The sequence below is a fragment of the Apodemus sylvaticus genome, chromosome 12 (assembly GCF_947179515.1).
Source record: "Apodemus sylvaticus chromosome 12, mApoSyl1.1, whole genome shotgun sequence".
Classification (NCBI taxonomy): domain Eukaryota; kingdom Metazoa; phylum Chordata; class Mammalia; order Rodentia; family Muridae; genus Apodemus; species Apodemus sylvaticus.
The window spans coordinates 34,093,960-34,109,424 of NC_067483.1; the positions used below are offsets into that span (position 1 = coordinate 34,093,960).

General features: G+C 46.4%; 1 protein-coding gene across 2 annotated transcripts in view; it reads right to left on the reverse strand.

Moving 5' to 3' along the window:
• Tmem163 (transmembrane protein 163) overlaps positions 1-15,465 on the reverse strand; it is a 184,650-nt gene that overhangs the window by 20,466 nt on the left and 148,719 nt on the right. For both annotated transcript variants that reach the window (XM_052200709.1, XM_052200710.1), the window contains exon 5: positions 10,739-10,835. In XM_052200709.1, coding sequence (XP_052056669.1) covers positions 10,739-10,835 — 97 coding nt within the window. The remainder of the gene's footprint in view (positions 1-10,738; positions 10,836-15,465) is intronic.

Consider the following 15,465-nt stretch of genomic DNA (forward strand, 5'->3'; position numbering starts at 1 on the left):
TAGCAGAGTGTTTGCTGGGCAGACATGAAGTCCTGAGTTTGGTGCCCAGAACTGCATAGGCCATGCATGGTGCACATGCCTGTAATCTTAGCACTTGGGAGGTGGAGAAAAGAGGTCATCATTGTCTGCATAAGGGGTTCAAGGCCAGCCTGGGCTATGAAATGCACCTAGATTGGGGCTAGGAGTGTTTGGGAATCGCTAAAGGAGGCAGGTTGGTAAAGACAGAGACAGGCAGAACTCAGGGCACAGCTACCTTCCCTGAGGTAGAATATAAAGGACCACAGTTCATACACACTGTGTGTGGGAGGAGGGGTCATAGGTCAAGCCCCCACAGCCACTCTCCCCTTGAAAAACTGTTTAGGGAAAAGAGCCTGTCTTCAGCCATCTTCGTCTTACAATTTTTCACTCCAGAGATGATCAAAGAGCTTAGTGTGTGTGTGTGTGTGTGTGTGTGTGTGTGTGTGTGTGTGTGTGAGTGTGAGTGTATGTGTTAGTGAGTGTGTGTGTGTCTGTGTGTGAGTGTGTGTGTCTGTGTGTGTGAGTGTGTGTGTGAGTGTGTGTGTCTGTGTGTATGTGAGTGTGTGTGCGTCTGTGTGTGTGAGTGTGTGTGTATGTGTGTGTGAGTGTGTGTGTGTGAATGTGTGTGTATGTGTGTGTGTCTGTGTGTCTGTGTGAGTGTGTGTATGTGTGTGTGAGTGTGTGTGAGTGTGTGTATGTGTGTGTGAGTGTGTGTGTCTGTGTGTGAGTGTGTGCGTGTCTGTGTGTGTGTATGTGAGTGTGTGTGTGTCTGTGTGTGTGTGAGTGTGTGTGTGAGTGTGTGTGTGTGAAATCTGCTGAAGCCCAGTGTCCCAAAAACTATATTCCATAAAAATATGGGACATTCCTCCAACAACCTGGATACAATCTGTGGCTTGGTGAAAAAAATAACTTGTATTTTGCCTATAGGCTGAATATTCTAAAGAATGCAGCCCGACCCTCATGACCTATGGAGAGTTATAGTGAGGGATGTCATTACTACAAGAACAAGGGCATTTCAGTGTGAGCTTAAGAACTAAAACATGCATTCGGTCTGAGTCTCCCCACTGGCCAAACCACAGTCCCAAGGGCAAAGATGTTCTGAGGCCAGAGGTCTCACCCTGTCTACAGGGAAGCAAATGGAAATATGTAAATATAGACATATATTACTATGTGTTATGTATATAGTAATATACAGTGATATGTTATATATATATATATATATATATAGAGAGAGAGAGAGAGAGAGAGAGACTGTGGAATATATATATATATATATATATATATATATATATCAGTGGAAACAGCTCTTGAAAGCATTTTTTTCTCCAAATGATAAAGCACTTTCAAAACTGTGCAGAGAAACAACCATTAAGTTAGTTAGTTAGTTAGTTAGTTAGTTAGCTAGTTAGTTAGTTGGTTAGTTAGTTAGTCAGTTAGTTAGTGAGTTAGAAAAACAAGTTCCAAGAGATTAGAATTGCCCAAGGGGAGAGGAGAGGAGTTAGCCTAGTGATGTTCTCGGTGCTGACACAACAACCTACCATCATTGATCAAAACTGCTGTTCTTTTTTTGTTTTCTGTTGTGTTTTGTGTGGTTCTTGTTGTTTTTAAAGATCTGTTTCATTTTTATTTATGTGTATTTGTGAATGTCTCTGTGGTATGTGTGTGCATGTATGTGTGTGTGTGTGAGAGAGTGAGTGTGTGAGTGTGTGTATGTGTGTGTGTGAAAGAGTGTATGTGTATATGTGTGTATGTGAGAGTGAGTGCGTGCGTGTGTGTGTGTGTGTGTGTGTGTGTGTGTGTGTGTGTGCTGGGATGGAACCCAGGGCCCCCTGCATGCTAGTCAAGTGCTCGAGCCACACCATCAGAATCCTAACATACACAGGCTTCTCTTGAATAGGACAGGCAGGGTGGGGAGGCCGGCAGCTAGAGAGAAATGAGCATATCTTCCTCCATGTTTGTCTCAGCAGCCGCTGAGGTTGGGTCTTCATGATGCTGATCAAGTTAAAAAAAAATCTCCAAAGCTACTGTGAAGGGGGTGGGGTTGTTCATGATCAGTAAAATGTCCTAGACTTGGAATCAACTCTGGATCTCATATGGGGCTGTGTGTCTTCCACCAGGAAACACACCTGTCTTTAGAAGTTTTTCATGGAGTCTGGCTTTGCAATGCTCAGTCCTCAGGGAGAGCCCTTGATCCATTCAGTGCATGGTGTTCACAGTACAGTCGAGAGCTGACAGGCAGAATTCTCCCTGTAGCTAAGAGTGTGTCATTTTGTTGTAAGATGGTGACAGGACTAATACCTCTGCCAACTTCAGACACTGCATGAAGGCCTAATGAGACATCAAGCTAAAAAATAACAAAACAAAAAACAAAAAATAAACCCCACTAATTTCAAGGGAGAAAACACAAAGACACCTACTATAATAAACAGAATCAAGCCACATAGTGGATTGTTCACAGATATATCATAAACTGATTAAAAACAAAGATTCCCAGAGCCAGGAAGTGCACCAGTTGGAGACTCCTGAACCATTTCCAGGGAGTCAGAGCTGACCGTCAACTTCCGGTTCTTGTAACAACCTGGCCACACTTCCAGAAGCTTCTGGAGACAAACACTGAGGAGCCCAAGCCACCAGGGTCCTTCGCGATGTGCCTGGCAAGCACGTGAAGTCACCCGTGTTTCTGCCACGGCTCCCTTGCTGGCTGTCCCTGAAACTACTGCTATATTTAGCCCACTGGTTAGCGTTCCTGTCTAATCAAACACATTGTCTCCTTACACTGTCTATTTATAGAACAGGTAAAGGAACAGTCCTGTCAGCAGAGTGCCAGGGTCAAACTTGGGAGGGCAAAAGCTACTTTCATAGCAACCCATTGGTCCTATGCGGATCTCAGGGGGACTCCTAGCTGGCCCCAAAATGGGGTGGATGGGGCTTGTGGCTAAGTACAGACTCCATGCTTCAAGTACATGTTTTGATCAACATTGACATTATATGACTGTGTATCTGTGTGTGTGTGTGCGTATGTGTGTGCTCACACATGCATGTGCAAACATGTGGAAGTCAGGGGTCAACCTCAAGGGTCATTCTTCAGGAGCCAGCTACCTTTAAAAAAAAATTAGCTAGTTAGTGTTAGGGTTCTGTCTAAGCTCCACCCCACAATTACCTGGTAACAGCCAGGTATGCCCCACCCCACAGTTGCCTGGCAACAGCCAGGTATGCCCCGCCCCACAGTTGCCTGGCAACAGCCAGGTAGGCCTGGCCTATAAAAGAGGGTTCTGGGCCCTCCCCTCTCTCTCTTACCTCTTGGTGCTCTCACCTCTCACCCTCTCCTCTCTGCCCCTCTTGGGCTCTCCTCTCCTGCCCCCTCTCTCCAGGTGGTCGTGGCAGGCCTCAGCCTCCATGTCCCTACTCTCTCCCTCTCTCTGCCTTTCTCTGCCTCCACTACCCCATTAACTCCCATCCTCTGCCCTGAATAAACTCTATTCTATACCATGTCTGTGTGTGTCTGGCAAGCCTCAGGGCAGGGCCTCACACCTCCAGCCCCCTCAGAGCCTGGCTCATAAGCATTTGCTTTGGAAAGACCCCTGTCTTGTTATTTGGGTGCTGAAACCATAACTCCAGTGTACACTGCCCAACAGGCCTTCTTGATCACAGAACCATCGCTCCAGTCCCACAATCCACCTAGTTTAGAAGGCTAGGCTAACTGTCCAGGAAGTTGACCTGTCTCTACCTCCTCGGCCCTGAGATTACAAGTGTGTGTTGTCACTTGTCACCACAACTGGTTTTCTAAATTTGGGTTCCAGGAGAAGGTCTCAGATCCTCAACACAAGACAAGCACTCTACCAACCAAGTCAGATTTATTTATTTATTTATTTATTTATTTATTTATTTATTTATTTATTTTTGGTTTTTTAAAGTATTAGTCAGTTCAGTTCCCAGGTGAAATTAGGAGTTATATTGGACAGCACATCATGTTGGAGAAATAGCTCTGATGTTGAAGGACAGGTTATGCTGCCTGTGCATTATGCAGCCTGAGCTAAGAAGTATCTCTGAGGGCATTTCCTGGAACATCCAATGCAGTCTGATCTCCTGCACTGAGGACATCACAGGCCTACAGTCCTCCTTAGACACCTCTTCTCCAGCCAGCAGCTGCCTCTCAGTAGCCTCAGGGTAAGCAAGTCCTAAGGGCTCCCGTACTGATGGACACCGGATGCCTTATAGTTAACTTCATCAACAAAGTAACATTAGTACCAACCTTCTGTAAAACAAAAAACTGCTTCAGAAAAAGATTTAACAACCTATGACAGGCTCTCCTAGAGAGAACGAGGCAGGGCTCCGTCCATGCAAAAACAGCTGTCACCTCTAAAGGAGTAGGAGACAGTTTGTTCTGCAGCCAAGTACAAAAGACCTTGGCCCAGGAACACAGATTCAGGTTACCCAAAATTCCATGCTCCAACTGGTAACGGTCTCACGACATTCTGGGAACTTCAGTTTACAGTTAGAATCTCTTCACTCACATCTTTAACACCAGTGCTATGAACTTCAGAGAGCTCACGGAGACCATATGGAACCTTTAGAAACACAAAATCTGTACATGGGGCCCTTGTTTCAGAAGGCCACCGAAGCCATTCTCTCTCATTTCCTTCTGTCAAATGCTTCCTGGCTCCAAAGCAGTGGGTCTCAACCTGTGGGTCTCGACCCCATTGGAGGTAGGGGGTGGGTAAGGGTGGGGTGGGGGGTGATTAAATGACCCTTTCACTGGGGTCACCTAAGACCATCAGAAAACACAGATATTTACATTATGATTCATAACATTAGCAAAATTACATTTACAAAATAGCAACAAAAATAGTTTTATGGTGGGGGGGGGGGATTCACCACAACACGAGGAACTGTGTTAAATGCTCGCAGCATTCAGAGAGGTTGAGAACCACTGTTCTAAAGCCGCGGTCAAGTGAATCCATTGGCAGGGGCAGGCTGAGGGGTGGCAAAGGCAGACGTGTTTCCAGATAACCCATTGCACAGGTGACTAAGTGGGGAAGTGGGTGTGGAGCAGATAGAGGCAGGAAGGGAGCGGGGAAAGAAGGAGCTTACAGTTTTAAAAACTGTTTATTATGTGCCAAGGCTTGTGTGTGGAGAGCAGGAAAAGGAGGAGGAGGAGAAAGAAAAGATGGATGAAGGAGAGAAGGCAGTGGGAAGGCCAAGCCCTGAAGGCCAGTGGGCAGCGAAGACACGCAGGCCGGTGGAGCCGGTGGAGCCGGTGGAGCCGGGAGCTGGGGAAGAAGAGACCGATACTCCACAGACTCTGCCATCAGCCCACAGACAGCCTTCGACTTCAGCTTTCAGAGCCCGTGTCCCTGCAAACAGGAACAGCACGCCACCTGCCCTTCCTCATCAAAGCAGGTGCAGTGGGGCCAGAACAGGATGTGACTCTAAAAACAACCCACCGCCAAAACGAAAAGAACAGAGGAAAAATAAAATAATAGAGCAGCTAGAGCAGCCCATCTTAGCTTTAAACAATGTATGTGTGTCTGTCTGTGTGTGTGTGAGATGAATATCTGTGACTTTTATTCATCAATGAAAAACTTAAATAAGATGCAATAGGTAAGATCACCACCCGCACAGATTTCTTGAAGATGTTCATTTTTGTTCCGAAGTTACTTTCTTTTTTCTTTTTATTTATTTACCCCTTGTTTTGTTTTGTTTCGGGGACAAAAATCTCATGTAGCCCAAGCTAACCTCACTGTGTGACTGGGCATAACCTTGAACCTCTGATCCTCCTGCCTCTGCCTCCCAAGTGCCAGGACTACAGGTGTGTTCCACCATCTCTAGTTTAAACCATGCTGGGAATGGAACCCAGGCCAGGCAGGGCAAGTTCCCTACCAACTGAACCACATCCCCGACACTAGAAGCTGTTATTATATTGTAAATAAGTAAATATCAACCTGTCAGCACCAAGCTGTTGGCTCTGTGTCACAGCCCAGCCCACTGCCCAGCCTCTAGAACTAGAACAATGCAGAATTACAGAGAACTCTCTTCCAAACTCTGCCTTATTAACCCGAGGTGTGGTGCAGGGGTGGGGAGCAGGTTTACACCCTTTACTAATACAGTCACAAAGCGCAACGCCCATAGGCCTGCTTCAGGACTCACCCCCGAAACCAGGCTGGTTCAGTTCCTCTTCCAGCCAAAGCCCAAGGGGCTGGTGACACCCTGGGGGGGGGGCGGGTCAGAGCCAGCTGACTTCACAGCTGGGTAACTCCTGGGCACCCAGATTTCTTGTCGAGACTGGGAGATGGCTCAGTGGGTATGAGGACCTGAGGTCAGAGAGCAGAATCTACACAGAAAGCCTGTTATAACCTGTAACCAGAGCACTTGGGGGAAGCAGAGACAAGGAGAACCCTAGAGCTTGCTCTGCACCAGCCTAGATGGAAAAAGAGCAAGTTCCAGGTTCAGTAAGAGAGCCGACCTCAAGGGGATTATGTGGAGAGCAGGGGAGAATGCACAATGTCCTCCTCTAGTCTCACAGGCATATACACCATCACACACGTGTAGATACACACGCACACACGTGCACACATGCGCACGCTCACACACACTGACCCATTCTTTCGTTAAGCCTCACTCTGATCATTTCACCATGAATTCAAGGAAAGGAACTGGTTTTGACTTTTGTTTCGTTTAAGACAGTCTCATGTGTCTCCGTATCCCAGTCTGGGCTTGAACTCATTATGTAGCCGAGCATGACCCTCACTTCCTGGTCCTCCTGTCTCCACCTCTCCAGTGCTGGGGTTATGGAACAGGTATGGAACCTCTACAGTTAAGATAGTGCTGGGGCTCAAACCCAAGTTTTCCTACATGCTAGTCAAGCATTACCCGTAGAGCCACACCCAGCTCCCAGACCTTGCATCTGTCCAGGCAAGACTCAGCTGTGAGAATGCAGCTTGGACTCGAGGGGAGGGGTTAAGGTGTGATTGGGAGAGACATCCATTACCTTGATGTCCCAAAGAATACCGTCCCTTGTTTGGTCCAGGCGCTACAAGAAGTGTCAAAGTCCCTGAGTACAGCTGAGACTTCATGCATGTGGTGGTTTGCGTGTGCTTGGCCCATGGACAGTACGCCTAGTAGGAGGTGTGGCCTTGTTGGAGGAAGTCTATCACTGTGTAGGCGGGCTTTGAAGGCTGCTAGTTCTCAAGCTCTGCCCAGTGCAGAAGAGGCAATCTCTCCCTGACTGCCTTTAGATTAGGATGTAGAACTCTTCAGTTCCTTCTCCAAGACCCTGTCTGCCTGGACTCTGTCTGCTATGCTTCCTGCCATGATGATAATGGACAGAACCTCTGAACCTGTAAGCCAGTCCCGATTAAATGTTGCCCTTTATCAGAGTTGCTTTGGTCATGGTATCTCTTCACAGCAGTGAAACCCTAAGTGAGACAATGTATCCATGTGAAATTATCCACTCAGGCTCTCCATTTCTTTTACATTAGTTTCTCTCTCTCTCTCTCTCTCTCTCTCTCTCTCTCTCTCTCTCTCTCTCTCTCTCTCTCTCTCTCTCTCTCTCTCTCATACATATGTGTATGTGTGCAGATGAGGAGGAAAAGGTTGACATCAGTGATAATAGGGGTGTCTTCCTCTCACCCTCTATCACTCTCCCCTTATTTTGTCGAGTCAGGGTCTCTCACTGAAGCCAGAACTCACCAGTTCAGGTACCCAGAGGGCCCCAAGGATGCTCCTGTCTTCTGTCCTCACTGCTGAGATTCCAGGCACACCATACTCCTGCATCTGGCTTTTCAGTGTTCCTGAGGACTGAGCTCAGATCCTTGTGTATGCCCAGCAAGCTCTTTGCCCAGTGAGCTGTCTGCCCCGCCCTGTGGGTTTTCTGTTCAGCAGAGGTTTCTACTCTTTTCTCAGGCACAGCAACTCTGAAGGAGTCTGGAGCCTTTACCCAGACACATGTTCTTCCAGTACTGGCCAACTTCTCCTCGTTTGTGTCCAGGCTTTCTCTGGGCATTTGATTTGACAAATCTAATTCACAGGAAGCATTCTGTATCAACACTCATCTTGAATCACAGCAGGATGTGTGACTGGCTGGCTGGCTTCTAGAAACTTCCCTAGTCCAGCATACTTGACAGAAAAATCTCTGGCTAATATCCAGAAGACTCTACACCCTGCCACAGGGACACCGGCTCACCCCTGTTCATTGCTGCTCTTTCCACAATAGCCAGGAAACGGAGCCAGTTTAGATGCCCATCAACAGGTGTGTGGCTAATGAAAGCGTGGTCCATGGACATGACGGGATTTTACTTAGCCATCAAAAAAATAAAACTTGCAGAAAGATGAATGGAACTGGAAAAAATAAGCATAGTAACATAGGTTCATCATGACAAACACATCCTGTTCTCTCTCATACACAGATCCTGGCTTCTACTTTTTATATGTATATATTTATGTGGAATTGTGTGTGTGTGTGTGTGTGTGTCTGCCTGAAAATTAGAAAGCAGACCACGAGAGACCAGGGCAAAGAGGCTCTGAGGGAGAGGACTGGAGAGAGAATAACAGAAATGCACAAGGGCTGAAAGGTACAAATGGGTCACAAGGAAGACAGGAGAGGAACAGGCACTGGGAGAGCAACCAACATTGAGAATGTATCTCATGAGGAACTCTGTTACTTTGTACGCTAATTTAAGAAATGAGAGAAACTGGGATGGAAAGATGACTCGGTTGGTAAAGTGCTTTCATTGCAAGCACAAAGACCTAAGACCTGAATCCGAGCCCCAGAACTAACATGAAAAGCAGGACTGACTTTTATTCCGAGTGCTAGGGAACCAAAGATCCCTGGGGCTCAGTGGTCAGCCCTTCTAGCCAAATTGCTGAGCTCTACGACAATGAGAGACCTCATCTCAAAGGGCAGGGACAGCATTCCTGAGGATAATATCTGAGGTTGCCCTCTGACCTCCCTCCACACATATGCACGCCCACATGCCTGCACTCCTGCTCCCACCCACAGACATTAATAACTAATAATTTTCTATGCTCTGGTAGCCTTAACCGGCCCTGTGGGCTGGCAAACAGCAGCCTTTACCTTGTAGCTCAAATGCTCCTCGTTAACTTTTCATGATGCTAAAAGCTTAAAAATGAAACCAACCATATGAAGGATATCTACAACATGGTATAAATTTTCAGTCTCACCCCAGAACTGATTAAAAAAAAAAAAAAGACTGCAGTAGCCTTGGATTCTCCAAGGACACGGCCCATCTTGGGTATAACTGTGTGGCTCTCCACCATTTAAACCTGACATGGGTGGATCGTTGGATATTGATATGGTGAGGCAGGATTAAAATTCCGTATCTCTTTGCCTAATAGCATCTGCACCTTGGGATAATGAATGACTACCGGCAGCTAAAAGCGCTTCTGCCACGGAGAAAGAAACAAGGAACATTTCGACAGAGGCCTGTGTGCACAGGCATCCATCCCATGCCATTACACCTGCTGGAAATTAATCTTTAATAGCTTTATAAATGACTGTGTCAGCTGGCACGGTGCTAAAAACTGCTACTTAGTAATATCTCTTCAAATTCAAGTGCATTTATATCCTCTGAAAAATGTAGGGTGTTGCCTGCTTGACATGTAACATACATAATCATACTTGGTGCCTTCTGTGTTAGCAGATTCCGATTCTAGCAGAATGGGTTATCTGACATACAGTTTGATGGGGAAGAGGAAAGATGGATGTAAGACCTACACCACCTAGGCAGTTCATATACACATGCATGTGTGTGCGTGAGCACACACACACACACACAGACACACACACACACATGGAAAATTACTCCCAAGATGACATAGAATCTATAACAAATATAACATAGACAATTGTATAAATATTTCTTCCAAACTGAAACATTACCTCCAGACACAAGGCCATTTAAGACCCAGGAAGTAAAAGAAACTTATAAGATGTAGGAAGTCAACAAAATTACGAGTCTCAGGATGCTCCTGAAATTTACAAGACTTACAAGGTCCTACCAACAAAGCTATACGAACATTAGATTTTCATGCATAGTCTCCATAATTATCCTGACTTGTATAAAATGATGTGTTCAAGCTTAAATCCAAACCTCCTACAAGTCAATGTGTCCAGTTTACATTATCATGGATCCAAGTGTGAAAATTATGTCAGATCCTCATCACCTAGTAACCAAATCGATTGCCTTCTATGAAGGTTGTTCAACAGAAAACTACAAAAACATCCAGAGTTAAAGTAACGACCAGAGGACCAGACAGTGAGAAACATCTCTGCCAGAAAGTATGTCTTCTAGTTTATATATCTAGACTTCAGTTATGCTGGGAATCCTAATGGAAATATATTTACACACTGCAAAAGAAAAAATACCTTATGACAGCAATTATTAGATGGATTTAGACAACAGACAGGATCACAGCTGCACAAATATTTCCTTTTTTAATGAAATAAAGACATTGCTCTAAAACTAATCAAAAAAATGTAAGGGCAGAATGCAAAAGACAGCACCAGTTCAACTATGTGAAGTCTCATCTGACCCATAACTTTACTCTGTATTCATAGAGAGAGTTCTTCTGCCCCATTAAAAATGTTGCATGATCTGTGTCCCTCAGCTCAAAAGCCTCCCTTTACCCACTCACTGCAGTAGACCTATGTGAGAATCAAGGTGGAAACTTAGGAAAGAATGTTAGGAAAGAAGGACCTTACCACTTCAGGGAGCAGCCTGGTTGAGAGGTCATGGATGGCTTTGACCACTATGCATATAGATGACAGAAGAAAGATCACCCCCAAGATGACACAGGCTCTGTAATAGAAAGAAAATAGACAGTTGTAGAGTCAGTCTAAATTAAAACATATCCCCCTGGAGGGAAGTTCCTTGATCCTCAGAAAGTAAAGGAAACTTACAAGTCTTAGGAAGTCAACAAAACGTATAGGTCTGAGGAAACTCACAAGTCTCACAAGGCCCTTCTTGAACGTTATATTGCAGGAACAATTGCTTAGAAGAAGTGATTTTCTTCGATGGAGCTTCCTAAAAGTTGTACAGGGAGCTTTTGGGTTGCTGCTTTTGTGTCTTCCCAGCCAAGCTGGGGTGGGCTTTTCGCTGATTCAGCTGCCTTTCACTTAAACTCCTGTAAGTAACTCCAATGAAACCATGTTTGCTACTCTGCATAGATGAAATCCTTTCTCTGGTATATCGTCAACTCCTTGTCTGAGATAGATCCCAGGAGCTTGCTGCAAAGTTAATACAGCCACACCAGTGAGTTCCAGGTTCAGTGAAAGACAATATCGCAAAAAGTAAGACAGTGAATGACAGAAGATGGCTGAGATTGATTGACCTCTGACCCCCCTACACACACATACCTACACACATGCACACACATACGCACATGGGGGTGTGGTTCTCTTAGGTAATAATCTATGTCTTCCATTACCAGTGTCTACAGTAGCATGTTGCAAGTGCCCTGCATGCATCTGTTGAGTAGATATGACCAACTAACTAGTTAGCTAACCAAACCAGTTACTAACCATTACTAGTTTACCTACCTGGGGAAGTTTCATCATGGAGTCTAAGGCATTATTGTCTGCTTCCTAATGGGTATGAGGAAAGAAAAGGAACTGCTAACCTTCAGCTCTGTGCCCTCAGACTGGCCACACTGTAAAGTAGCTCTAAAGTGTAATGAAAAATCAAAGCTCTGCTATCCAGCTTGGAAAATTTGAACCTTGCCAGCGGTAGCCTGTGTGGTGTATACGCTACCAGTGTACATAAGTATATGTCCAAATGTTCCTAAAATCTCATTTTCCTCTTCTGTTCAGTGTGTTGCAGACTTGAAAACCATAGCCCCTGCTTCCTAAAACCGTGTAAGGGCCCTGCTGCTTCTGCAGCCCAACACGGCTATGAATAGCTCGGGCTGCACTGCTATTTTTTAACATTGTATTAATAATATATTGTGTTTGCGCAGCAGCTTTCTCCTCAGGCACTCCGAGTTCTGCACATCAGCTCTTAAAGCCCCTGGAGGGCTCCTCACACCCAGGTGTTTGTTTTTCTGCAGTTTATGAATGGGAGGGAGATGTGTGTTTGTTTCAGTAACACAAGGAAACTTAAGTCAGAGAGCCCAGGGTTAGGAGGCCTGGCTCAAGGTCATGGAAGGTGTGGAGTTCGGCCTAGAAATAGAGCAGAGATGGGGTCAGGGGGTGGGGGGTAGAAGGTTCAGTGGGTAAAACATCTTCTGCACAAGTGGGAGGCTCTTTTGGATCCCAGCACACATTAAAAACAATAACAACAAGAAGAAGACAGCTAGATCTCTGGAGTACATCAGCCAACCAACTAGCTAGTGAGTGGGCTTGATTCAGTGAGAGATTATTAGCTCCAAAATCAAGTGTGGAAAGGGACTGGAGAATGTTCTCCACAGTGAGTATTACTTTCTGCTCTTCCAGAGTAGCCGAGTTTGGCTCTAAGAACCCACACTGAGCTGTTCAGAACCAACTGTAGCTCCCAGCATAAAGGATCCAGTACCCTCTCCTGACCTCTGAGAACATCTGCACACATGTGGCATGTATACAGAGAGCCACACACATATACACGTAGATAAAAAATTTAAACACTAAACACAAATGAAACCAAATAGAAATAGGTTGAGGAAGATGTCTGATGCCAACATCTAGCCTCCACATTCGTAATCACACACACACACATGTATATAAACACAGCAATATGTACAAATAACATACACACACACACATACACACACACATACACACACACCAAAAGAAGTAGTATCTGATTCAAGTAATGATCTCCCAGTGACCAGCCCATTCAACAAAGACTCTGGGTACCATGTCACATGTCCACCATGTCACATGTCCACCACATCACATGTCTACCATGTCACATGTCTACCATGTCACATGTCTACCATGTCACATGTCCACCACATCACATGTCCACCATGTCACATGTCCACCACATCACATGTCCACCATGTCACATGTCCACCATGTCACATGTCCACCATGTCACATGTCCACCATGTCACATGCCCACCACCAGCCTAGATTCTCCAGAACATCACTCTCTACCATGGCTTTCCAAAACACCTCAAAGATTTGGGTCACAAGTAAACAGAGCAAATGTGACTTCTCCATCAGTATTAAGGGAGCTGCTTCCAGGCCTGATAGGCAGAGAAGAATTGGCTCCTCGGACATACCAGACTCCTACACAGGCAGGCTTAGGGGGGTTAAAGGGGTACTGAGGAGCCAGTTCTCCAGAAAGTATATACGCTCTTCTCCCTCATGCCCAAACCTGGCACAGCTTCCCTGGTGAGAGAAAACAAACCACCTACCACCCCTTCAACAAAGACAAGGGTCCGCTTCTGTTTGCATGTAATCCCCAACCAGCGGCTCAAAACCGAACTGAGACTCCCATGGGACCAGTGTGTGTGTGTGTGTGTGTGTGTGTGTGTGTGTGTGTGTCCCATACCTTGCCAGAATCTCCATCATGTGAGAATTTGCTAGAAGGAAATTCTGAGAGCATCTACCCCAGGCCTGCTCTCGGTCTCTCTGAGAGCATGCCCAGCAGATAAAGACAGTAGCTGGCAACCTGCTGGGAACACACGGAAAAGAGTGGCCCGGCTCTCCCTCTGCTGCAGCAGGCCTTCTGTGATTGGATGTGCTGATCCACCTATTAAGCACCAGGCCACCGTAGAGAACTATTCCTGCAGGTCCACCATATACCAAGAAATCTGCTGAGCACTAGACTGTGACACTTAAGTCACAGTCCCTTCTTCAAGAAGTGGGGAAAGGAGGATTTAGATCTCGCAGGACACTCCTGAGGGGAGAGCAAGCTGACTCTGAACAAAAGGGGGCTCAATTATGGGGTGATGAGGCTGGGGAGGCAGATCAGTGAGTTGTGTTTTCCACATTGCTGCGGATCCCCAACACCTCTATAAAAGTCAGGTGGGGTAAAGCCTGCAAGGTGAACGTGGTGGAAGCATTTGACCCTGACCTCTAACCTCCAGAACACACACACACACACCGAGTGTACATGTGAACTCACACTCATGGGCACACACACACACACACACACACACACACACACACTACAGTCTCAATTATAAAGGAGACCAGCAAGGTTATCCTGGAGAAGGAGAAGGCAGTTCAGGGCACACCAGAATTCCTTTACTCATCTTGTTAGCACTGCGTACCCATTTCATGTCAAGAACCGTTCTCAGGAAAAAGAGACCAAGATATTTAGGGGAAGAAGCTTGCAGGCAGAAGAAGGAAGACAGGACTTTGAGGTGAAGTCCTCCTCACATGATGGGGTATATAAGCAAGTCTATAAGCAGAGGGGGAGGGGAGCAAAGGGAATAAAAGCATAAAGGGAGAGCGGAGGAGGGGGGGGGACCCTCCGAGTTCTTGGAGCCGTTGTGGCATCTACAGGACGGGAAGCCACCAGGGGCTGGGGCTTGGGAATGACCGTGTGTGGCACCTTTTTTTTTTATCAGGTCTGTGCTCTTTGGCAAGGCAGAAGCAGAGAGAGCAGTTAAGAGGCTGATACAGTGCCCAGGCTGCTGAGGGCAGGACCAAGCACGTTGGGATCAGAACGGTAAAACTTGAGGAGTGCGTCTGGAGACACTCTGACTTGAGAAGCCTGAAGGTATGGTAGACAGGCTCTGCTACTGGACTGATGGAGCTGTTCTTCCCTGAGATGGAGACCTCGGAAGAGTGGATGGAGAGGGAGGAGGATCAACAGCTCAGATTTTGACACACCAAGTTAGAGACTTTTCTCAGACATCCAAGGAGACATATTTGATCGTATTTTTATTTTGAGACAGGGTCTCATGTAGCCCAAGTTAGCTCTGAACTCCTAATTTACCTAAAGACGACCTCCGAACGTCTGATCGCCCTGCAGCCTCCATCTCTCAAGTGCTGTGAAGAGAGGTGTGCCCCATCGTTCCCAGTCTATATGATTTGGGGGCTGGGGGAGGGTCGGACCCAGAGCTTGTACACACTACGAGAACACTCCACCGACTGAACCACGTCTCTGAAGGCTCTCGGAGGTAGGAGCTTAGATTCAGATAAACATCCAGAGGGGGAGCCTGGAGAATCGGCAACACCCAGACTGAGTTTAAGCCTTGGACACCGATGTGATTATATTTCTATTTTTCAAGAAATGATAACCCTCCCCTCAGAGGGAAGGGTCCACGCTGGGTCTTGGCTGAGAAGCTGGATAGAGAAGTGGGTGACGGTCACCACTGTAGAGTCACCTGTGACGAGCTGAGCTGTGCAAGCTGTCATCTGAAGCCACTTGGAGCCTTGCAGCTCTAAACACCGTGGTGTGGAACAATCAGATCTGTATTTTCAAAAACTCACTAAGGCACTGATGGCCTCAAGCATTGCTGGGCCTCACCTGCCCCATGCATCGCTCCACAGTGGCG